A 24,071-nucleotide genomic window follows, 5' to 3' on the forward strand; every position below is an offset into this window, starting at 1 on the left:
AAGCTAGAACGTTTAAAATGGGGTGACCAGACCAGGTGAGACCCAGATTTTTTTGAGGTGACACACTGTTGAGAAAAAAATGTAGATGATATGGTAAGGAGAATGCAGCCAGCTCCAGAGGCAATTCAGAGGTAATATCAACATAACTTAATGGGTAAGATGTAAACAAAGTCAGTTCAGAGAGGTTTGATGTGAAAAGATTCGTTCTTTAAACTCTCCAAGAGTCAGAACTGTTCACAGTGGTGGTGATAGGAACCCGACGTCTGAACAGTTTGATGCTTCCAAAAGCTCCTTCACAGACAGTTATCACCAGGGCTCTCAAGTTTTTAAGTTTGGTGGGAGTGAGAATTTTTTTGGGGGGGGGGGTCACCCATCGACCCAACGGCTCATTGACCCTCCAAGTGTGTTCAACTTAAAAGAGAACAAGTTTGATTTGATCAAATTTCACGGTTTATTCTATGACATATAATTAAAAGTACAAACAGGTACAAGTACAAGCAAGAAGAAAAACAAACAAAATAAAAACACAAATTTGCTTTTGGTTTCTGAGCCTTTTCCCAGAAGGAAATAAGGCTCTTCTGTTTCTTCCCTGACATTCTAAATAAACAACAAACGGTTAAAAACGTATCCATGTTCATGACAGCTCTAAGGTGACTAAACCAAAGTTATTCTACCCTATAATACCCAGAAAGACCCTATAAATACCCCAAAAAGTCTCTGACTAAACGAACATTTAAAACATCGTCAGGCTCCAGTGGTGCCGTTCTCTTCAGTTGTTCACCGACGTGTGTTAGTCAGAATCGAATCGGACAGTTCTTCGCGCCTGACGCTCTGGCTGAAACTAGACTTTGACTAGATCTGCCAAACAACAGAGCGTTATATTCTGATTGGCTCAACCAGAGTTCTTTATAATATGCAACCGATGGATTGGCTGAATAGGGTGTGGTAACTGGGTAACTTCTCTGAGCACAGAAGCGCTGTGACCAGTGGCTGTGACTCGTTTGTAGACAGGGCGAATTAATTTTTAATTGGATAAAAAAAAAATCAAGAGTGAGAAATAGCATGTGTGGCGTGTGAGCGTGTGAGACTTGAGCGTGAGACTTGAGAACAATGGTTATCACATTAAACGGTTATAAAGACACTGCCTGAAGCCTGAAACCCTCTTTCACGGTAGTTGTGAGACAAGATTTTGATCTAAATGTTTTAAATACAATTAGCAGAAGTGCATGCAGGGAGTTCTAAGGCAAAATAGTCCAAAAAACGACTTGTTCAAATTTACAACTCCTTTAACTTTAACAGCAGTGCATATAAAATCTCAGAAGACATGTGTAGTAGCTCTGATCTTTATAGATAGTACATAAATTGGCTATGTTTGCTGTAAAGGAATCTGAATAGGTGTGTTTCTCTACAATTGACCATTTCACATCAAAACACTCTGAATGACCTTGTTTTATGTCTCAACTTAATCTCAATTTAATTATGCAGAGATTTTGATTTTAAAAAACCTGAAGACCGTGTGATTTCAGTCAGGGTTCAGATTAATTTCATACAAGCTCCCAAACTGATTAAGGCTCATCTGGGCCTCAGGTTCATCAAAGTTGCAGTGCATTCATTACACACAGTTGAAAAAGTCTAATGGAGCACCCTTCAGGAGAATTGGCATCTGTATAAAGGGACATAATTTTGGTAGGTTTGCTGGTAGGTTTGCTTTGTATTATGATCCCGCTGGAGGATATAACAATGACTCTCTCCTGGCATGGGCATATTTTATTGTCTTAGTATTTCCTGGAGATTAGTATGTTGTGCATCCTAACAAGAGTCCCTGAGCCTTTGGAAAAAACAACCACACTACTACATCATGGATCCACCATCATATTGCATACTGGGGGTAAAGTCCTTTTATGCATGTCATTGTTCTTTTTTTTGCCAAGAACCTCTAATTTTACCTCATCTGACCATAGAACCCAGTTCCAGGTAAAGGTCCAATGACATTTTGTGAACTCTATGCACTTGCATTTGACTATTTGGTGTCTAATTGTTGTTTGGAGACTTTGGAGACTCTAAACTCATAACAAAGAGGTTCTTCAGTGGTTCTATAGGAAGGTAATGGTTTTGTCTAGAACTATGAACACAAAGAGCTCTTTGCATGATTAAACAGTTCTTTGCATCATGGAAGTGTTTTTCAGATTGATGGAGAATATGTTGTAGATGGTTCTATATAGAACCTCTTTCAAAAGGGTTCTGCTACTGTTGCAATGTTAAGCTTGTAACAATAGAACCATTTTTGATGCTACATAGAACCATCCACAGCACATTCTCCATCAATCTGAAGTACACTTTCATGATGCAAAGAACTGTTTAATCATGGTGGTTCTTCTGAGTGTTCATGGTTTCTACAGAACCATTTTCTTTACTAAAGAACCCTTGAAAAACAAGTGTGTAGAATGCAATCTGTTGTTTTGGAGGTGTAGTGACTCCAGGATACAACCAGCTCCTGCAGTTGTCCCGCTGGGTGTTTTGACCTGTAAAGATGTTTCAAAATTATTGCCCTAATATTTATGGATATTTAGATTTTCAGCATTGAAAATATGTTAGTGATATGAAATTATTGAGAGGAAATTTACAAAAATGACTCAAAAGTGCTAAAACTGTCATGGTAAGAAAGGGCCTCCGAGTCATCTAAACGCTATCACTATAATTCCTTGCAAAAAAAATAAGTGACAGAAGGGGGCAGTGCACACACATTTTCTCCTGTAATAAAGACCAAATACAAACAGATTAGTTATAGATCATAGCGTGCCTAAAGCCAGCTGGCAGAGCATGTGGTCCAGATGGTCAGCACTGCAGCACCTGTGATCTTGGGACGTGACCTGTCAGCCTCAGTTACAGACTATATATAGATAAAGTCTTGTGCTTCAGCCTGAACTATGACCCCTTCTTTTATTTTGGATTGGTTAGTTTACTTAGGAAGCACAAATAGCCCAGTCCAACCAAAAGAAACTGACAAGTGGAGACAATTATGTTTCAGTTCCAAATACATAAGCAAGAAATGATTCTTATTATTTTTATTGTTACTGTCTAGGCATTAGATTTTTTTTTTTTTTTTTACAAATGTTATTCAGTAAATATACAAAAATGTATTTAAAAAAGTATTTGTCCCATCTGTACACCTGGAGTCTTAAGATATTACGTACACAATGAATGTTGTATGATCTCCATTTATTTCATCAAGGGACAGGGTGCTTCACTTTGTATGCCCAGCATCCATCCTGCTAAGTGCAGGGTATTAAATGGCAATTAAGCTTAACATTTATCACTACTGCCTTTCTAGGCCAAATGGCCGAGAAGTTTCTAAAAAAAAAACAAAATAAGAAAAAAGCAATTACTGAACAGCAAAGCTGTAACTCTGCTGCTGTGCTTATTTTCTGTTGGAGTTTTTAAACAGTTACTCCAAACAAAAGCCTGGGGGAACCCAAAACACAAATGGTCCTCAGTTCAGCCATACAGTGTTAAGCTGCGTCTGGTTCTTGATGCTGGTGTCCATTTTGAGAACCTCTCTGATTGCCATGGTAGCATAGGTAGAGGGTGGCAGTGAAAATTCCATCTTCAGTGCTCTGTATTTGCCCTCTATAAGACAGCGTAGGGAGAGAGTGGCAAAAAAAGAGGAAAAGAAAAAACAAATACACTGAGTGATGTCAGGAGGAGTGAACCGACCACTGGTACCTGCTTTCATAATGTATTTAAAGGAAGGCAGGTATTTTCTGTGTCAAAAAGGTTTTGTATACTATTTTAATGATACAACTTTAGCTGTGGGATAAGGCAGAATTGCTCACCTTTAAGATAAACCGGTAATGATTTGTTTTCCAGCTTTTCTACATCCGTGTAAATCAGGGGCACTTTAGGGTCATCATATTGGATCACTTCCCTTTGAAAAATATGAGAAATGCATTTAAGAGCATGATTAAAACAAAGAAACAAATTTGTGAACAAAGAGCATTTGCTAAAGCTAAAATAAAAGACACTAGGTTTACCAGCTGACGTCGCTGGGCCTTATGAGGATGCGGCGGTAGGCTCCAGCCAGAGAGTAATCACGCACTTTATGCCTCAGGTTATCAATGTCCAGATTATCGACTGTCAGCAAGTCTCTGTAACCCTTCCCCACTGCCACACAGACAGAAAGCATGGAACAGATGTGTCAAATTATGCCACAAACACTGCCATTTAAGGCTTTCCAAAACAGGAATCTGAACACGACACAAAATTACAGACAACTCTAAGCAGAGACCAGAAAATTGCCAGCCAGAAAAAAAAAGTTTACAATAAACATATGCAGAGGTGGGAAATGAACGATGTGAAGATGTAGGTATTACAACCTACCTTCGTGTGTGGGGTAGATAACATCAAATCCAGGCAATGGCATTACAACATCATGAATGGACTGCTTTTCAGCTTCCTCAGCAGTCAGTACATGGGCAGTGCCTGCGGGACACACACAATCTAAAATTACATATGCTATCAAACAGCAATCTGCACAGCAGCAATCAGCATAAGTGATTCTTTTTTGGGCTGCGAAAGTCTGCTATACAGACAGCATGCTCTCAATAGGCTTAAAATAACTACTACTGTGTTTTTTTGTGCTCCAGCATAAGAACCACTGGCCTACACCTTGAGCAGCACTCTTCCGAACCTCATATGCATCCCCTCAGTTAGAATCATACCTCCTCTGAGAACCAAGTCTCCTTCCACAGCTTTAAGGCCATAAGCCTCCACTCTCCTGCTGACCATGGTGTTCCACACAAAGCTCTGGTAGCTATGGATGTACATGAGTCTGTTGTTGCGGGGGATCTGAGAGAAAGAACAACAGAACAAACCGTTAGTGGTCTGAGGAGGGACAAACCATGAACCAGCAACAGGGTGTATGAGTGCTCAAGGTTAATGGATGCACAGGGCAACCGTGGCTATCCTGTCTCATCCAAAGGACTACTGTGGCACAAGTCATAGAAATTTTTAATGATGGTTACAGGAAGAATGTGTCACAATATAGCCACAGACCGGTCAGAGTTCCCATGTTAACCCTTGTCCCCGTTAAAGCACCTTCAGCGGGTATGCGAGGGTCAGAACTATGGACCTTGGAGCAACGGAAGAAGGGCACCTGGTTCAAGGAGTCCTTTTCTTTTACATTACATAGACAGCCAGACAGACGTACGCAATTTACCTGGGGAAGTGATGGTACCAGGATGCACTGTGGAAAGAAGACAAGCCAGTGGAGGGAGTGTGATGCTCTGGGCAATGTTCTGCTGGGAACCTTTGGGTCCAGGCATTAATGTGGATGTTAATTTGGCACCTATACTATATTTCCTAAAGTACTCACTCACCCATTGAAATCATTGAATTCAGGGGTTTTAATCACTTCCATGGCCACAGGTGTATAAAACCAAGCATGCAGACTGCTTCTACAAACATTTACGAAAGAATGGGTGAATTCCAGCATGGTACCGACATGGTTCCAGCATGGACCTGGGCAACAAAAATACAGTCATGAAATGTCCCCACTACTAAATATTCCACAGTCAACTGTCAGTGATATTATAACAAAGTGGAAGCAAGCCTTACATCACGAAGCGCAATGCAAAGCGTTGAATGCAGTGCTGTAAAGTGCTGCCACTGGACTCTAGAGCAGTGGAGATGTGTTCTCTGGAGTGGCGAATCATGCTTTTCCATCTGGCAATCTGATGGATGACTCTGGGTTTTGCGGTTGCTAGAAGAACGGTACTTGTCTGACTGCATTGTGCCAAGTGTAAAGTTTGATGGAAGGGGGGATTATGGTGTGGAGGTGTTTTTCAGGAGTTGAGCTCAGCCCCTTAGTTCCAGTGAAAGAAACTGTTGATGCTTCAGCAGACCAAGAGATTTTAGACAATTTCATTCTCCTAACTTTGTGGGAACAGTTTGTCCTGACCGCAACCCGATAGAACACCTTTGGGATGAATTAGAGCGGAGACTGCGAGCCAGGCCTTCTCGTCCAACATCAGTGTCTGACCTCACAAATGCGCTTCTGGAAAAATGGTCAAAAATTACCATAAACACACTCCTAAACCTTGTTTAAAGCCTTCCCAGAAGAGTTGAAGCTGTTAAAGGGTGGGCCGACATCATATTAAACCCTATGGATTAAGAATGCCATTTCACTCAATTTCATATGCATGTGAAGGCAGACAAGCGAATACTTTTGGCAGTACAGTGTATCTAAACATTGTTGTGGACCAGGTACACATCTTCAAGGTATTCACCAATGGCAGTGCCTCTTTTGGCAGGATAATGCAATGTCAATGCCACAGCAGGTCAGAGCTATTTTGGGGCGCACAGAGGAACAACAGCATGTTAGGCAGTGGGCGTACATATACCTATATACAGGCTGAAGTTATTAAAAGTAATATTTATTCCCTACACAGATTCCATGTCAACAAACTACAGTTTTAGTAAGTCGTTTAGTACTTTGTACATGACACAAGCAATGACATTTTCAGTGGGTCAGAAGTTAACATACAAGTTGACTGTACCTTTTATTAGCTTGGAAAAAAAAAATATCATGGCTTCAGAACCTTCTGACAGACTAAGTGACATCATTTCAGTTAATTGGAGATTGGAGGGAAAAGGGGGAGGCTTGCAAGCCCCAAAAACACCATCCTAAATATGAAGCATGAGGGTGGCAGCATCACGGTGTGAGGGTGCTTTGCTGCAGGAGGGAATGGTGCACTTCATAAAACAGGTGGTTTATGAGGAAGGAAAATTATGAGGAGAAGCAACATCTCAGAACTTCAGCCAGGAAGTTAAAGCTTAGGCACTAAGGGGTCTTCCAAATGAAAATTGTGGCAAAATTGCTTAAGGACAACAAAGTGAAGGTAATGGAGTGGCCATCACAAAGCTTTGACCTCAATCCCATAGAAAATTTATGTGCAGAACTGAAAAAGCATCTGCGAGCAAGGAGGCCTACAAACCTGACTCAGGTACACCAGTTTTGTCAGGAGAAATGGGCCAAAATTCCAGCAGCTTATGAGAAGCTTGTGGAAGGCTACCTGAAATGTTTAACCCAAGTTTATCAACTTAAAGGCAATGCTACCATATACTAACCATGTGAATGTGATTAAATAAATTATTGCCTCTAGCAATATTCAGACTTTTCACCTTCTTAAAATATAGCAGTGATCCAAACTGACCTAACAGTAAATGTGTACTACGATAAAATGTCAGCAATTGTGAATGTTTAAATGAACGTGGATAAGGTGTATGTAAACTTATGTAGACTTCAACTGTATGTAGAGAAAGAGAGAGATTTTCTTCCCCATTTAAAACCAGTTTCATCAGTATATATTTATTATTTTCAACACCTCAATAACATTATCATCTAGCAAGAACAACAGTGGCTGCATGTTCCAAATCACACTACTACACTACTTCTCCAATCCTTTTTTCAACTGTTCCGCTAATTTATTGATGAGGTTCCTTTTTTAGTGAGAAGCTTAAATAAAGAGATTACACAATACAAAAAAAAAAAAAAACTTTTAAATACTTCCTAAAGTCTCCAAAAGTACATGACAAATTTAAATATTTCATGTAACTTTATCTACTGATTTTTCTATTTTCAACGTATTGCCTTTCCTGTTTTCTGGACTCTAGCACACATTTAATCATTCATATGCTTCCCATTTTTGTCATTTACAGATTTCCAGTACAGCATGTCTTAAATGCTGGGGCGAAATCTGATACAACACTGACTAAAGGTCTCTGCATTAAACATTATTATGTTAATGGCTGGCATGAACGACTAGCACACTTTATCCCAAAGCTTCCAAAACACTGTCCTACTTTATATACACAGATACATCCTAGTGTCAGGCTTTGGCTCTACTGTCCATCTGATGACATTATACTATTGTTTATTTTACACGAACCAGCAAGAGTTCTTGGAAGAATCTACATAACCGGCTTTTATGCATTTCTGTACATGTGTACACACTCTACATTTTAGCAAATATGTGACTGTGTATACTCACCAGTCCAAAGGCAGTTATGATGTTCTTTTTGCCGTACATTGACAGTCCTCTCAGTAGCTGGCCCTCTACACAGCGCTTGACTGGCAGTTTCTTCAGCGCTGCCTCAGGATCCTGAGTCTGGGCCCATTCCTCTCTACACTTCACCAGATAGCCCTTCTCCGCTAGCAGTGGTCAGTAGGAGATTGTGCATGTGCATGTGTGTGTGCGTGTGCGTGTGCGTGTGTGTGTGTGTGTTGGAGACAGGAAATAGAGAGAAAAATATTAAATCTAGCACTGCATTCCTGAGGAAATACAGACCCTATCTACAAACCCTATTTCGTTTCCACATTAAATGATAAAATGGAAAAAGATTAGATGATAAGCACAGTGGCTAACCCCCAGGACGTGGCTTTAAGATGAGGTCCATCACCTCAGTCCAGTTATTCTGCAGGATGGCCCTGGAAATAAAGAAAGGTGTTTGCAGCAATCAATTTATAACTCACGCTGAAAACACTTACATTGTACTAGATTAATAAATTAATCTAACAGGTCCAGTGTAATTTAGGGATGCATCGATACCAACAGTTGTATCAGGTATTGGGCTTATAGTGCTCATTTATTTGTTCTCATAAAAAGTGACCGATACCAACACTGATATTTGCATAAGCAGCGTGTACACTGCTGCACTAATGAACAAAGTTTACATAGTGTGAACCAACCGTTTTCATTCAGTGCGAGTATAAATCATAGGCTTTGTCCACTTAAACGTACAGTGTACGTCATAGATGTGTAACAAAATATTGATTCACTTGAGCATCATGATGTGTTGTGATACTCAAGTTGTGTATCAATTTTGAATTAATAGTTCACAATAAGATTCATTGCAGACGGTACTTTTTGTCGTGTTTAAACCCCTGACCACAAGATGGCAGTGCTGTAATCTATCTTCTGCCATAAGGCTCTTCCACTCCAATGTAAACAAGTAGCATAGGGGTGCTACTTTACCGTTAGCCAGCCTAGCTGACCAGCAATACTGCCACTGATTGCTGAGTCAAAAATACTTAGAGCGATGTTCTAAGAATTTGTCCTACCCATTGAGTGAGCATGCCTGTATTATTACTATATCGTAGTAAATTGTGTTTTTAACCTTAATTCAGCCTTACTTCAAAGGCCGAAGTTGGCATTCTATTTGCCAGCTTCTCATTTGCATTTTCCCATTCCACCTTAAATGGTACTGTGGTTAGAATAGAACATAGCTAGCTAATGCTTGTCATTTAAAATCAACTAGATTTTAAATGATTTACAGTGGGTTGCAAAAGTATTCAGCCCCCTTGAACTTTTCAACCTTTTGCCACATTTCAGGCTTCAAACATAAAGATATGAAATTGACATTTTTTGTGAAGAGTCAACAACAAGTGGGACACAATCGTGAAGTGGAATGAAATTTGTTGGATATTTTAAACTTTTTTTAGAAATAAAAAACTGAAAAGTGGGGCGTGCAATATTATTCAGCCCCCTTGCTTTAATACTTTGTAGCGCCACCTTTTGCTGTGATTACAGCTGCAAGTGGCTTGGGGTACGTCTCTGTCAGTCTTGCACATCGAGAGTGAAGTGAAGTTGGATGGAGAGCGTTTGTGAACAGCAGTTTTCAGCTCTTTCCACAGATTCTCGATTGGATTCAGGTCTGGACTTTGACTTGGCCATTCTAACACCTGGATACGTTTATTTGTGAACCATTCCATTGTAGATGTTGCTTTATGTTTTGGATCATTGTCTTGTTGGAAGATAAATCTCCGTCCCAGTCTCAGGTCTTTTGCAGACTCCAACAGGTTTTCTTCCAGAATGGTCCTGTATTTGGCTCCATCCATCTTCCCATCAATATTAACCATCTTCCCTGTCCCTGCTGAAGAAAAGCAGGCCCAAACCATGATGCTGCCACCACCATGTTTGACAGTGGGGATGGTGTGTTCAGGGTGATGAGCTGTATTGCTTTTATGCCAAACATAAGTTCGATTTTGGTTTCATCTGACCAGAGCACCTTCTTCCACATGTTTGGTGTGTCTCCCAGGTGGCTTGTGGCAAACATTAAATGAGACTTTTTATGGATATCTTTGAGAAATGGCTTTTTCTTGCCACTCTTCCATAAAGCCCAGATTTGTGCAGTGTACCACTGATCGTTATCCTATGGACAAAGTCTCCCACCTCAGCTGTAGATCTCTGCAGTTCATCCAGAGTGATCATGGGCCTCTTGGCTGCATCTATGATCAGTCTTCTCCTTGTTTGAGCTGAAAGTTTAGAGGGACGGCCGGGTCTTGGTAGATTTGCAGTGGTCTGATGCTCCTTCCATTTCAATATGATCGCTTGCACAGCGCTCCTTGAGATGTTTAAAGCTTGGGAAATCTTTTTCTATCCAAATCCGGCTTTAAACCTCTCCACAACAGTATCTCGGACCTGCCTGGTGTGTTCCTTGGTCTTCATGATGCTCTCTGCGCTTTAAACAGAACTCTGAGACTATCACAGAGCAGGTGCATTTATACGGAGACTTGATTACACACAGGTGGATTCTATTTATCATCATCAGTCATTTAGGTCAACATTGGATCATTCAGAGATCCTCACTGAACTTCTGGAGTGAGTTTGCTGCACTGAAAGTAAAGGGGCCGAATAATATTGCACGCCCCACTTTTCAGTTTTTTATTTCTAAAAAAAGTTTAAAATATCCAATAAATTTCGTTCCACTTCACAATTGTGTCCCACTTGTTGTTGATTCTTCACAAAAAATTACAATTTCATATCTTTATGTTTGAAGCCTGAAATGTGGCAAAAGGTTGAAAAGTTCAAGGGGGCTGAATACTTTTGCAACCCACTGTAACTGTTAAGGAACACTGCACTCACTGACACAATTACTTAATTCCAAGTAGGTTAGTCAGTATGGTATCGGACTCAGAAAAATGGTATTATGCATGTCTAGTGTATTTGATCTAATAGGTTTTTAGTAGCATGTGTAAGCGTTGCACGATGTATGCTGCTAGCCATCCAGGTGCGCGTTTACCTGCCGACCTGGTGTGTGGGTACAGCTGTGGTGCCAAAGCGCTGCATGCCATAGTAGTTAATGAAGCCTGTATCCCTGAGTGACATCATGGCCTGCTCCACCTGCTCATCAGAGCATGAGACGTTCCTGGAGAAAATTACCTGAGTATTACATATGAGTTGTCTAAAGAAAACAAAAAAGAGCTATATTTCTCAAGACCTGGGCTGTATATAAACTCTGAGCATGTGAAAGTATACAGTATTTAGTCACATGCACAGACAACTATTTTTCCACAATAATTCAAATTCTTCATAAGGATACGCTATTAGTGCTTTTGTATGTATCAGTGACAGAGAGGAAATAGAGAAGATGTTATTCAAAATCTCATGAATCATTAGTTTAATTAGTTATAAATAAGGATGTGGGCTAAATATAGCAAAATAAAAAAGATGTTGCAAATGGTAAACTATAGTGTTCAAACTATCTGACTACAACTGTCATGAACATTAGATCTTAATCTGAGATGGCTTGTGAAGTTGGGAAATGTTTGATACTGCACAGACAAAGTGAGAATAGTTCATGAATTATATAATTGACTACAATTCCATAAGCAGTATGATTTGACAAAATATTTGGATTGAGATATTTCATATACTGCCACAGCCTTGTACAAAACAGTGCAAAACAACATTTAATACACTAAATAAGAAGGTGCAAACCTGAGGAATAAGTATGTACTGGTTGTGTTTAGGAAACAGAGCATAGTACTGCCTAAAATAAGCTGCCCTAACTAATGTATGCACCAAGCTGTACACTACAGTGAAGTATGCCCTTGAAGTGCGCACCAACCTCAGTACCACAGTGAAATGGTTCCCCTGCAGCTCCCCCAGCTTCAGAGGGTGCTTTTTATAGCTGAAATTTCCCAGTTTGAAGTTCATCAGGCACTTATTGAGGTGAGATAATCTCTCTGCACTGATTCTGAGGGCATATAAGTAGAGACTTTCTGAAAAGGCCATTCATACAAACATATTTAGTACAATCAAATACCCACAGTTATGAGGGTCATGCTTAAAGAAGAAAAAAAATTGTCATAACTCATCAGTTCTGAATCAGAACCAGTGTCAACAAAATCCACACATTGAATACATCAAATCACAGTAACAAAGCACAGGAACAATCACATATAAAGCAGTTGTCAAAAACAAAACAGACATGCTTCATTAATTAAGATTCTTTTTAATATATGCAATTTAAATCAATGTAATTGAAATATTTCAGCTGTACTCACTTCAGCACAGCAATCTCCTGCACTGTGATGGCTCTCTTGTCTTTAGTGCCCATGTAGGAGAAGACATTGGGTCGAACTCTGAGAACACATATGGAAAACCAAGTGAGAAAAAGGCAGGATATCAAAGGTCTGGTCAGAAAAGGAACATTGTGCTAAGAGTGAACAGGGAAAATGTATTACTTGAGGTGGGCGATATGGCAAATATATAAAATCTTCGAGAACTTTTTGTTGGTCAGTGTTCATTAAGACCTGATGATATCCAATTCTGCTTATATATACACAGAATTACAGCAAACCTGCTTTCAAGCAAATGTACTCAAACTTTTACAAGTACTGTCTGCAATCAGTCAGTACCTAAAGTCAAGTCTTTAAACTGCATCAGTTGATACAATCGTATGCACCACAATGCCATACAGAGGTTTGTTCTCCATACAGAATGTGTTACTTTCACATAGAAAAATCTACAAAACCTGCTATTTGACCAGGGATGTTCAAATTTGCATACAACTGTACATAAAAGATGAGTCAGACTGGTTCATGATCAGCCCCTGAAGTAATCCTCTAAATGTGCTAATTAACACATTAAATATTACACATAATAACACATAAAACAAAAAAAAAAAATTTTCTTATGAAGAAGGCATCAGACTTTCAAATTTTAAAAGCAGACACTGTTGCTTCATTCAGGAGCCAGAACATACCTGAGAAACCTGGAGAGAACATTGATGGCATCCATAGTATCTTTATTCTCCTTGTAGAGCACAAAATGGCAGAAGCTGCCACGGTTCTTTGGCCACGAGTGTTTTCTAGGGGCTTCGATGAATAGAGACAGACAAAAAAATAGAATGAATAACAAAAGTACAATTTAAAATTTTTTAAAGTCTGCAATTTGCTTGCAAATAATTGTGACCCAGTCCTTCACAACAGGCCTATTCAAAATTATGCGTATCTGTGCATGAGTGGCAGCGGAGTCCTTGACGAGCAAGAGTACTTAATTGGAATCTAGAGTAGTCAATACACGGTATTAGATGTATGCACTTCATAAGAAGAGCTCTGTCCTGTTAGATTGAAGTGAGCATCAATTTGCCAGCCTGTCAGAAAAGAGCTACAGGTGACAGAAAAGCCTTTTTCAAACGAACAAAAATCCCCTTAGTTTACTTAAAAGAAAAATACACACTGACTGCAACTAACCAAAGGCATCAGTTATTCATATTTAATAGCACAAACTCTGAAAACAACAGTAGATGTACTATTATTCCTCAAGCAAGTCTCCTGAATCCAACAAATCAAGCCTTTCGATTCCCCCAACCCCTCTCGTGGAGCTGAGTGGAGGAAAAGTTCTTACCTGCAGCTGTTCGAACTTCTGTCCCAAGAAAGAGGAGCATTAGAAGGACAAAAGAGTGTTACTGAGAGTGGCCATTGACCAGTGAGGGAACCCAGTGATGGGGCATGAGTCACATGCAGGAAGAGGATGTGCTCAAACACTTCTGTATGGCAGGAGCCAGAGACCTGGGACCAACTAGCCTATACATCCTTTCAACGTACTTTACCATGTCAAACTTATGAAGCACAGTCTACTGTATATCCACAGGTGCTTAATGCTAACAAATCAAAGAGAATACCACCAAACCAGGAATTGGCTTGAAAAACAACTCCGTCTACTTGCTTATTACAAATGCCCGACAATCCAAATCATTAGTGACACCAGCAAACACAAAAAGGTTGAAAAACACCATCATATCAATACATGAATAATGTCCAAAATATCACTCCCTGCATAGAGATTACATCAAATATTTTTCAAGACAACCTCAAGTCTTTTATTATCAATGATTATGCAAACAGCTTCCCACCCAAAAAAAATGTATAACACATGCAGAAACACATATGTATTATTTTTTGGCTTTTTGTAGGGCTGAAAGATGAATCATTTTATATCAAAACTGAAATCTAAGCGAGTGCAATTTTCAAAACACAAGACCTACATTTTTTAATTATAACCTTCATTATCAAACATGTTATCTTAAGTTTTAAATGGGGAAATTTAACCTAATAACACAAAGCTGTCTGTGGGCAACAAAACCTCAAGGTGTTGTGACTTCACAAACTTATTTACTGGCAGTCTGGCACACTACACTGAAGGGTCCAGACTCAAGCTAGAAAAAGTGGATCTTCATTAATAGAAAATAATTGCAACTTAAATCACAGTTGTAATATTAATCAGAAAAATCTGATTTTCAATATTTTCCCCAAATTGTTGACCCCTAGTTTTGTGGAGGGCTTACTAAGCTGGTCTAGTCTTGAAGTAACAATGCTATGTTAGTGACCTTCTGACTGACTAATAAGGGGAAAAGGTTACCCAGTCATAATACCCCCAACTAGTCCTTGCTCAGTATCTCTTCAGTGAGATCAGGACCAGAAAATGGGTTGATGTACTGTGGTGAAACAGTAAAGAACTAGAATATCAGCATATGCAAAATTATATGTATCTAAATCTTTACTTATACTTTGTTTAAGTGTTAAACTTTAATTTAATGCTAAAATAGTACAAAGTTACATTTTAAAAAATAAATTTAGTAAAGCATGACATGAACAAGGTATGTATTATGCATTTTACAAGACATACTTCACATAACCAACCTGTTTGTAAAAAGCAAGTAAAAGTTCTGTTTGTGCTTTATGGTAAAGGCCATTCACATGTTAAGAACCATACACAATAACTGCATAGACAGCTGGGGTGGTTAAATAGACAAAGGCAGGTTTTGTTTGTATTATTCAGCAAGTTCAAATGATGCTGGGGGACACTTCTTAAAGCTCCTGTTTTTCAAGAGATTACTGGCTGCTGAACCACAGAACAAACTGTGGACATTATTGCCTGATTTCACTGAAAGATCTTTCTGAACATGACCCCCTTTAGGGGAAAAGAAAAAAAAAAAAAAAAAAAAAAAAAAAACAGCATCCTGGTCTCAGGTCAGTAACTAGGCTCATCTTCTATTACCATGGTAACCATGTGATTGGGCATATCACCAAACCCCCTTAGAAACATGCACAGATGTCTCATCTGTGTGTGTTCATGCACCTCTACATGCCAACTGTTAATTTAAATGCAGTCAATGAAACATGCAACTTTAAGGATGGAGAGACACTGAGGGATGACCAGAAGAATAAAACGTGCAAAAACGTTAAAATAACAAATAGTCTAATAACATCTAGTCACACAGCCTCTTTTGAGAAAGGGAGAGAAAAAAAAGAGAGAGAGAGATGATCAAGAGGGAGAGAGACATAAAAATAACCAAAGAGTGGGAGAGAGAGAGAGAGAGAGAGAGAGAGAGAGAGAGAGAGAGAGAGAGAGAGAGAGAGAGAGAGAGAGAGAGAGAAGGAAAAAGAAAGAGAAAACGAGAGAATGCGAGACAGAGAGATGGGTGAATGTAGATGAATCCCCTGGACTGTATGGTCAGTACCTGCCAGTGCTTTCTTCCCAGCTGCATGGTAGGCCACTATGAACTTCTTGCCTTCCCTTTCCTCAGTCTTAGTCTCCAGTCCTGGGTATAACGTCTTCACTGCTTTATGAAGCAGAGTACGTTTCTCTTTGGAGTCGTTTTCCACCTATGTAGAAGGAAATATAGGAAATATAGGAATACGATAAAGAAAACATAGCCTACAGCAGACTGAAATGTCTGCCCCATAAATTTCAAATCTTTAGAGTAATTCTTTTAATGCTCAGTGAGCAAATATTGGTTCAGGGATATGGTTAGAAACGTTTCTGCTGTTTTTATCTGTTATTTTCATCTTCCCTACTCATTTAGTACTATTTTGCTGCTTTAATATACTCTCCTTTTTTTGTTACATGCATTTAGACATTTCTGCCATTTCCCTCTGGGATCAATGAAGTATTCTGATTCTGATTAGACAGCCCACAGCTGATCACAGCTGTTCCTCTGGTGACTGGCACAAGATGGGCAGATCCCTTTAGTAACTTCTGACACTCTACTACAAAAAAAATCAATGTTTCAATCTTGCAGAGGCTTCTGAGATTACACAGTCTGATATTTGTGTGACATGCTAACTGGGCCATTTCTGTCTCCAAGACTACAGAGTTAATTGAGATTTTTTAAAGACATATTAATTAAACTACTGCTGAAGTCAACTATGCTACATTTTAAAATGTGTCAATACAAATAAAGTAATTTAAGCTGTGTACACAATCCTATTTGAGACACGCAATAATGATGTTAATAAATTGAGAAGTGAGAACCATCTCACCTCAATAGCTACATTTCCCTCTTTGTTTTTGAAGAGCTGCAGATCAGCAAGCTGTTGTTTCTGCTCTTCTGTCAGAGCCTGACAATCTGTTGGCTCAACCTCTACAGAGGCTTCCTGAGGGGAGCAGAGGAGAAAAACACAAAAATATAAGAGCTTCAAATACCATAGGCAGAGGAGTTCAGGATTTATAAAGTCTAACTTGTCTACAAAGAAATATCACATAATCAACGGCAAATTTTTCAAATTTTTCTGAGCAAGATCTGGGAAATGTTGTATCCTAACCAGCAGTACGTCTTACCTCAGTTTCCACAGGGACTGAGAGGTCATCTAGCCGCACAATCTTTCCCTCTTTGCTAATCTCGTGAACCACAAAGTCAGAATATCTGATCAGACAAAAAAAAAAAAGAAAGAGACTCAAACATTGCTCACTAATCCATGGTATCATGCTTATCTGCAAGATACTGTTAACAGCCATCTCAGTTCCAAAATATGAGCAGACATTGACAGTATATTGCAGAAAACAGTTCAGTTGTTTTAGAAAGGTTTATAAAAACATCTGGAGGAGGACGCACACAAACACACTAACCTCTCTTTCAAAATTCCTGAGAATCCTTTATGGTCACTGACAAATTTATGAATGCCCACATCCACTTCGCTAAGGCCATGCTTCATCATATCAGCAAAGCTTTCTCCTTCTCCATCTTCACCCACAAGAGGCTCCTCTTCCTCATCCGCCTCCAGCTCTTCATCTTCCTCTTTTGTTTTAGTGACATGGCTGCCGTTAGCTTCATCCTGAACTCTGGCTCTCTTGGCACTGGGCTCTGAATCCTCTTCTGGGCATGTTCGCTTTTCTCCGATATGAATGGGCTCTGTCAAAGGCTCCTTGTCCTCCATTGGTGCAAAGCTGCTGTTAGTAATAAAAGAGAGGCAAATAAAGAAGAAAGATAAGGTTACATGGCAGAATGCTGATATACTGTAGTTCTCACTTCTCACTGTAATTTACCATAGAGCTACTTTGAGGAACTTACTCTCTGGAGGAAAACTGCTGGAAAGCTGGAGAAGTCTTTTGGTTGCTGTAGAATCCTGTGATGTTCGTTGACTGATTATGGCTATGCCAACTTCCAGCAGGATGAAGACAGTGAGTAACAGTTCTATGGAATAGAACATAATTAATATACTTTTAATACAGCTGTGCTGCTAAACAGGTGGCCCAAGCAGAACCAACCTGGTTAGATTCTTCCCACCAGAACCTAAGTCTCAGGTTTAACCAGAAGATTTGAAGGCTTGCCAACATCCTTTCAATCTGTAAAGGCATAGCATTCCCAGATCCATCGGGAAGATGACATTCTCGGAGGCGGGATTAAGTGCTGTCAATCATGCATGTGGGCTGCTGAGTTAAGGTGGCTGGGATGTGAAGGTGGTGGCAGAGACCAATCACAACTCTCCGTTGCCTTACACTAGATTCCACCAGTGAAAATGCAACAGATGCACACACCTGTGATGGACTCAACAGTGCAACAACCGACACCGGCCGATCTGCGATTAGCGTTGGACAGCACTCTGATTGTTACATGTAGCTGTTAGCCTCGGTAAAACTAGCCGAGCGATTTCACCGTCTCTGGTTCCTGGCGTTATCTAGCTACTCGGCTCATGCAGCGCGCAAGTAAGCGCATCTCTGTGTTTGTACGTTTGCCAGACAAATATCTACCGTAACTCATGCAGTGTCGAGGAGGTGTTAGGGTTGTAGTGGTGTGCTCACCGTGTCCAGCCCGGTCCTGTGAACCGCAGCGCTGCTCTAAACATCAGACAGGCTCCATTACAAACCACGTGTCTGCGAGTCCGCTCTCCACCGGAAGTGTTTACTCCGTACAGCCCCGCCTGCGTGCTTGCTCATTGGCTCACCGTGAAATCTGGGTTTATCAGATCTTTATGAAAGAAAAGGCAAATCTAAACGTTTTTAAGGTCCAGCTTCAGTTAACAGTCTTAATATTATAAATCCATTCATTAATGCTAGTATGATGAGAAAAAATAGCACAGAACTTGTGACTGATCTGGAAGTGATTACTTTTTTGTAATTATACATTGGATAAGCATCTAATAACACAAGCTTGAGTTCTAGCATGTAGTTTTCATACTTTTATTCGCAATTGAATTTGCTTGTTTGGCTTGCAAATTTGGCTAAAAACCAGTAGTTCAGTGCTACTAACACTTATATTTTAATATAATAATTTTAATATTCTAATAAGCTTTTTAGATCATACGATTTGAATGATTTGACAAATTTCTTCAGATGTGGACGTTTTAAAATGTGAGATGTGGGCGATAATGGGTTAAAACTCTAAACGCTCTCAGCTGTTCTCACATAAGGGATTCAAATTAAGGCCTCCAAGTCCAGCAGTTTGTGAATATGTATTAATGTAATGTTGCTGTCAGGCAGAGTGTAGTGGGGGGCTTGTCCAGCTGAGGGCAGGCCTATGTGGACATTAAATGAGCGAGCGGCCCACACACGCCTGTAAATGAAAACACCACGGTCACGAGTTTTTGTCCAGCAGATGGTGCTGTGGCTCTGAGCCAATGCGTGTTGTTCATTACTCAAATCCCTTTTCTAAAGCAGGACGAGGGACACGGGCCTGTGTTGTGACCGGAGAATGTCAGGAATAAGGGTTTTTTACACAAGTACATGATTTTAAAGAAGCATTTCGTTTTCTTCCCTGATGAGCAAAGCCTTACTTAAGCAGACTTAATTGGATGAAACCTGGCCCATCAGTTCACCGTGGTGGATTTATAGCCCCGACCACCGTTGACTGAATTCTGTGGGCGGATTAAGCAGATGTACGGGCTGGGGGGTGGCGAGGTGGACAGATGGGTTGATAAATGGGAGAGTGTGTAAATGTACAGTGTGATTCTTCATCTTTCTGCAGCCTATAGCCCCATTCTGACCTTTCTGGTGTTTCGTATACGTGTATGTACGAACTCATCCCCATGAAGCTCCAGTGAAGGATGAAGATGCGCGTACGCGCGCGACTCCTCCCACTCCTCTAGACAGCGGGAGCGCGCCTCCGTCCTCCGGCCGAGCTGCTGGAGAGAGAACCGGGCTGCCGCTGGCTGGCGCTGAGGCGAGGAGGATAAACACCATGAGCTCCAGAAAGGGTACACAAAACGCTCTTCCTCTTTGAATTCAAGCAGCCTTTCTGTTGGTTTCGGCGGGGATTCTTAAAACCCCTTGTTCAACAAGGCTGTCGTGTTGCGTGACCTTTTTTTCCTGTGCGTTGATGAACGATGCTTTTCCCGGTCGGTCAGTCAGTCAGTCAGCTAGCTCATCGAGCTCTTCCCTCTGTTTTCCCTCTTTTCACTGTCCTGCCTCTCCCCGGGTCCTGCCGTTACTGCTGATGCTGCTTTCTCCAGTGATGGCTATCCAGGCTCGGAAGAGGAGGCCGAAGGGGAAGAAAGATAAGACGGCTCACCACCGAAGGTAGGCAGGGGCGTGGGTCGGGTCGGGTCGGGGCAGGTCGGGGCAGTCCGCCTCAGAGTACTCTGTCCCTGTGAGTGGGTTTGTGCCCGTGTGGCTAGCGTAACGTTAGCCGCTCTCAAAACAAACAAACAAGCCACACACGACCGTTACTGTCGTTACTGTTGACAGCCCGGCGGCGAGTGGACGGAAAGGAGGTCGCTGTGTGTCCATAGTCGCCTAAAATACATATACAGCCACACATACGCTACACGCATGCAAACAGTGAGCTTTTTGTGGCCAGTTAAGCGAAATGAGGCTCAAACGGAAACGATATTGTAGTTAGTTAACAGCTAGCCGTTAAACGGTGCTGTTTCACAGTTCAAGCTGGCGAGCGAGTCGCGAGTTGCTAATGGCAACGGCTCGAGTGGAAGCGTCGCTCCGTTTTTACCTCGCCGTGCTCGAGTTTACATGGACCACATTCATGGCAGTGGCGTTATGTAAGTGCACAAAGAGAGTTAAATATAAGAACCAAGCGTGTGGGGGGCGATTGTGTTGTACGAAAGGGTGGGGGTGACAGATGTGGAGCAGATACGTGGGCGCGAATCTAGCGTATGGTTTCTGGTATGATGCTGTTGGGCTTTTGGTTGTGTGGATCGTAACCAGAGCCGGTGTTTGGGCAGTAATGTGGAGTGAAGTGCAGCGGCGGGATCGTAAGCGGTTTGCCGTGATATGAGTGACTGCGGCGACTTCATGGCGTGATGCGATTGGAGCGACGTCAGCGGCAACAGTTTGGTGATTCCCGGGATGTAGCCACGATCAGGCTGAGGAATGTGCTGGAAAAAACAGCCGCTCTATAAGCCAGTTTAGTGCTTCCCTGCACATATCACTCTGTTAGCCTGTCAGGATGGGACACTATATACAGTATACAGTGCATTGCATGGGCACTCTTAAACACAGGTCACAGTGATGGGCGATGTGGCAGAAATATTGCATCACAATACTTGTGTTTTGATTCTGCACAGCTGTAATCATATACTAGGCAGGACCCAGTTTCCCTAAAGCATCTTAGTGTTAAGATCTTCTTATCTGGTAGAGGGGGTGTTCAAGTGTTGTTCGCTCTGCCCGTTAAGAATAATCTTTGTCCTAAGATGCTTCTGGCAAACCCCGTCCAGATTGATTTGGCTTTTTGAACAAAAGTGGTCCAAAGTGGCATGTCCCTGTGCAAAGTAGTGATATTATAAAGCCATGCAGCTGAGCTCTGAACAATATAAAAATAGGTAGGATGCAGTCAGATGCCTAGTTTTTATCGCATAAGAGAAAAGGCAGGAAAACATGCTGCACTAAATCTAATTGAACAGCACTAACTGTACTCTTGTTTTAATAAAACATGCACTTAGTCATGCAGCTGGCCCACCCCTTTGTCATGTGCATATGAATCTCTGTACATTATGGATTCACCTGTTATGCAAGTAATGAAAATGAATGATCTGTTAATGCACGTAGGACATTTTGCTCTAGATTTTTAACCCATCGTGATTTCTAAGTAGTAGGCTTGCGAGGTCAGGATGTATTGCAGCACTCACTTTTGTGATGTTCAGAGCCCCATCCAGATACACTACACTTCCAGACAGCGGGTCTAATGGATTACAGTGTTTTCTCAGAACCAAAGGCAACTGGAAAGTTAAGTGATACTTTTTTAATCCCACAAACAGAGAAATTCCACCTCCACATTTAACCCATTCGTGAAGTGAAACACCACATATTCACACTAGTGAATACACACACACTAGGGGGCAGTGGGCACACTTGCCCGGAGCGGTGGGCAGCCCTATCCACGGCGCCTGGGGAGCAATTGGGGGGTTAGGTGTCTTGCTCAAGGACACCTGAGTCATGGACTGTTGGCACTGGGGATCAAACCGGCATCCTTCTGGTCACAGGGCCAGTTCCCTAACCTCCAGCCCACGACTGCCCCACAAATGAAATCACCTCCTTATATACCAAGAACATGAGTTCCACATCCTATACGATCACACTGTTGCTTGTAATTTTTGCTCCTTTGTCCTGAAACCGGACAGAGGATCCATCTATATCCAGCTACCACATACCATATAGCTTGGTAGGTCCATCTGTAGCATCACTTCTCTCAACACACAAAATGGTGGGGGCAGAGGAAAGATGTTCCTCCTGACTCTTTGCTATTATGCAAGATAAATCTGTGGCTGTGGGATCATTTGCACAAAAGGTGTACGACCTTTATTTCTGACAACAATTTTTGAGAGTGATTTCTCTGTAAAATGTCCAGGGTTATAACACTGTCACTAAGCCAAAACAGAGTGGCTGTGTGAGTGAAGGTGCATCACATGCACACAGAGAAACAGTCTCTGTCACTGTGCAGCAAAGCTCAGCTAGCCTAACAGCTATCTAATATTTTTATCAGTATTACGCAAATAGTATTTATGCTACAAAATGTGTACATTTAAAGCCCTGGTAGTCATTGTTTTGTTTAATTATAGTCAGCAATGTCATGTTCTCATTGATTGTTGTGTGATTTTTTTTTTTGAGAATTAAAAAAAGGTTACGAACCTGTAACTACATTTTGGGGGGTTTACTCTGGGGAGTTTGAGCGAATCAAGGAGTTTAGTCTTTTTCGTGTTATGAACATCATGATTGTGATTGGCTGCTGATAGTCCTGTCTTGCGAACTACAGTTTTGAAGTTCATAAAATTTGCATGAAATATTTATTTGTGCATTAATGGGCCCATATCCTATATTTTTCTTGTATTTTATTTTTTCCCTTGATGTCTACTTAGAAAAAGTATGTGTCATTTTTGGGACACTTTTTCAGCCTCTCTATATCCTTAAGAAATAAACAGAATTATATAAATTATCTCAGTTCTGATTGGCCACCCTGTATTGCGCCTCATTCAGAAAGCAGCCTGTGCTGAAACGCTTCTTGTAGTTTTTAACTTTGGTGTGAATGGGGCAGTGTTAAAGTGGTTTAGTCTGAATAGGTGTACACATATTAATGCATGTATGTATATATAAACAGGGAATTCTGTTTTTGTAGCTTAGTTTCTGTATGTGGACTGTATGGACTATGAAGTAAACAGTACGTTTAGAAACTTTAACAGTGTTTAAACAGTACTTGAAAAAGGAGGGAAAAGTCAACGTTGCATCATAGGGGACCTTTAAACGCCTCAGCATTCATATATTAATCACAGATTTATCCGACCCTTAATTTATGATTTGAGTTTGAAATATTTAGGTACTGTACCTGTGACTGACTTGTCTCATTGTTTTCATTTATAGTCTTTTCCTCTTGTCGCATTTATTATTATGAAAGTATTTGTTCTAAAATATTTATCTGAACATTCAGATCTGACAAATAATTAATTGTATTTCAGTCTATTTCAGTGACTAACAATGAAACAAACCAGTCACTGTACAGGACGAGAAATGTGTATCAGAAAAGGATTTTACATGATTCTTGTTAATAATGTTGCTTAGTGTTTGTTTAATAATATTGAATTACAAGACATTAGATGTCACCTTTTCACTTTTACCTTTAAAATGGCTGTATTTAAAGTTTTAGCCTTCCATCATTGGTCACCCCTGATTTGTTAGGCAAAAATATACACCTCTGTTTGATATCTAAATTAGATTTTAAAGTGTATATGGTCTCTGCTCTGCAGTCCATCTAAAATGGCTGATTTTCAGAATAAGAGAAGCCCAATGTGGACTTCCAGTAAATTCTGCACAGGCTGAAGACTTGTTTCCTCTGGTGGGAAGCCAGTGCTTTGGGAAACAGGATTTTCTAACATGTCTCTTATCCAAAGCAAGCTCTCGGATGCTGAAATAAAATTTTGATGGAATGTCACACACGACCGGTGCTGTAAAGTAACTTCAGAGCACCTTTCAGAAGAGTGTTGGGCTTATGAGATCCTGTGAATGCAAAGTTCAGACACCTTCAACATGTGAATGTGCCTTTGAGAAATCTGTTAGCTTTGTAAA

General features: G+C 40.6%; 2 protein-coding genes across 7 annotated transcripts in view; one reads left to right on the forward strand and one right to left on the reverse strand.

Annotated features, from left to right (window-relative positions):
• Nucleotides 1-3,202: 3,202 nt before the first annotated feature.
• On the reverse strand, nt 3,203-18,475 carry pus7 (pseudouridine synthase 7). 5 transcript variants are annotated; one of them, XM_037543034.1, is made up of 18 exons: nt 18,369-18,475; nt 17,638-17,760; nt 17,196-17,513; nt 16,908-16,992; nt 16,610-16,723; nt 15,808-15,952; nt 13,692-13,709; nt 13,048-13,159; nt 12,347-12,424; nt 11,908-12,036; nt 11,080-11,205; nt 8,424-8,485; nt 8,049-8,209; nt 4,719-4,845; nt 4,378-4,479; nt 4,032-4,161; nt 3,834-3,925; nt 3,203-3,627 (listed from the first exon to the last, which is right to left on the reverse strand). In XM_037543034.1, exons 1-18 carry the CDS (start codon nt 18,410-18,412, stop codon nt 3,491-3,493), a joined length of 2,103 nt encoding a protein of 700 aa, XP_037398931.1. In that variant the 5' UTR covers nt 18,413-18,475; the 3' UTR covers nt 3,203-3,490. The 5 variants fall into 5 exon arrangements, with proteins under 5 accessions (XP_037398931.1, XP_037398930.1, XP_037398929.1 ...); XM_037543033.1 differs by having other exon boundaries at nt 13,692-13,706; nt 17,196-17,516; XM_037543032.1 differs by having other exon boundaries at nt 17,196-17,516.
• The window catches only part of srpk2 (SRSF protein kinase 2), a 63,920-nt gene continuing 58,093 nt past the window's right edge, over nt 18,245-24,071 (forward strand). For both annotated transcript variants that reach the window (XM_037543028.1, XM_037543029.1), the window contains exons 1-3: nt 18,245-18,272; nt 19,598-19,759; nt 20,015-20,081. In XM_037543028.1, coding sequence (XP_037398925.1) covers nt 18,260-18,272; nt 19,598-19,759; nt 20,015-20,081 — 242 coding nt within the window. In that variant the 5' untranslated portion in view covers nt 18,245-18,259. The remainder of the gene's footprint in view (nt 18,273-19,597; nt 19,760-20,014; nt 20,082-24,071) is intronic.

The sequence above is a fragment of the Pygocentrus nattereri genome, chromosome 11 (assembly GCF_015220715.1).
Source record: "Pygocentrus nattereri isolate fPygNat1 chromosome 11, fPygNat1.pri, whole genome shotgun sequence".
Lineage (NCBI taxonomy): Eukaryota > Metazoa > Chordata > Actinopteri > Characiformes > Serrasalmidae > Pygocentrus > Pygocentrus nattereri.

Bases quoted from the DNA above. Each gene is read 5' to 3' on its own strand.
- pus7 (XM_037543032.1), bottom strand. From the start codon at position 18,412: ATGTTTAGAGCAGCGCTGCGGTTCACAGGACCGGGCTGGACACG. The intron at 17,761-18,368 runs GTGAGCACACCA...TCTATTCCATAG, and splicing joins ACAGGACCGGGCTGGACACG to AACTGTTACTCACTGTCTTC. The intron at 15,953-16,609 runs GTGAGATGGTTC...CCTTCTACATAG, and splicing joins AGGGAAATGTAGCTATTGAG to GTGGAAAACGACTCCAAAGA.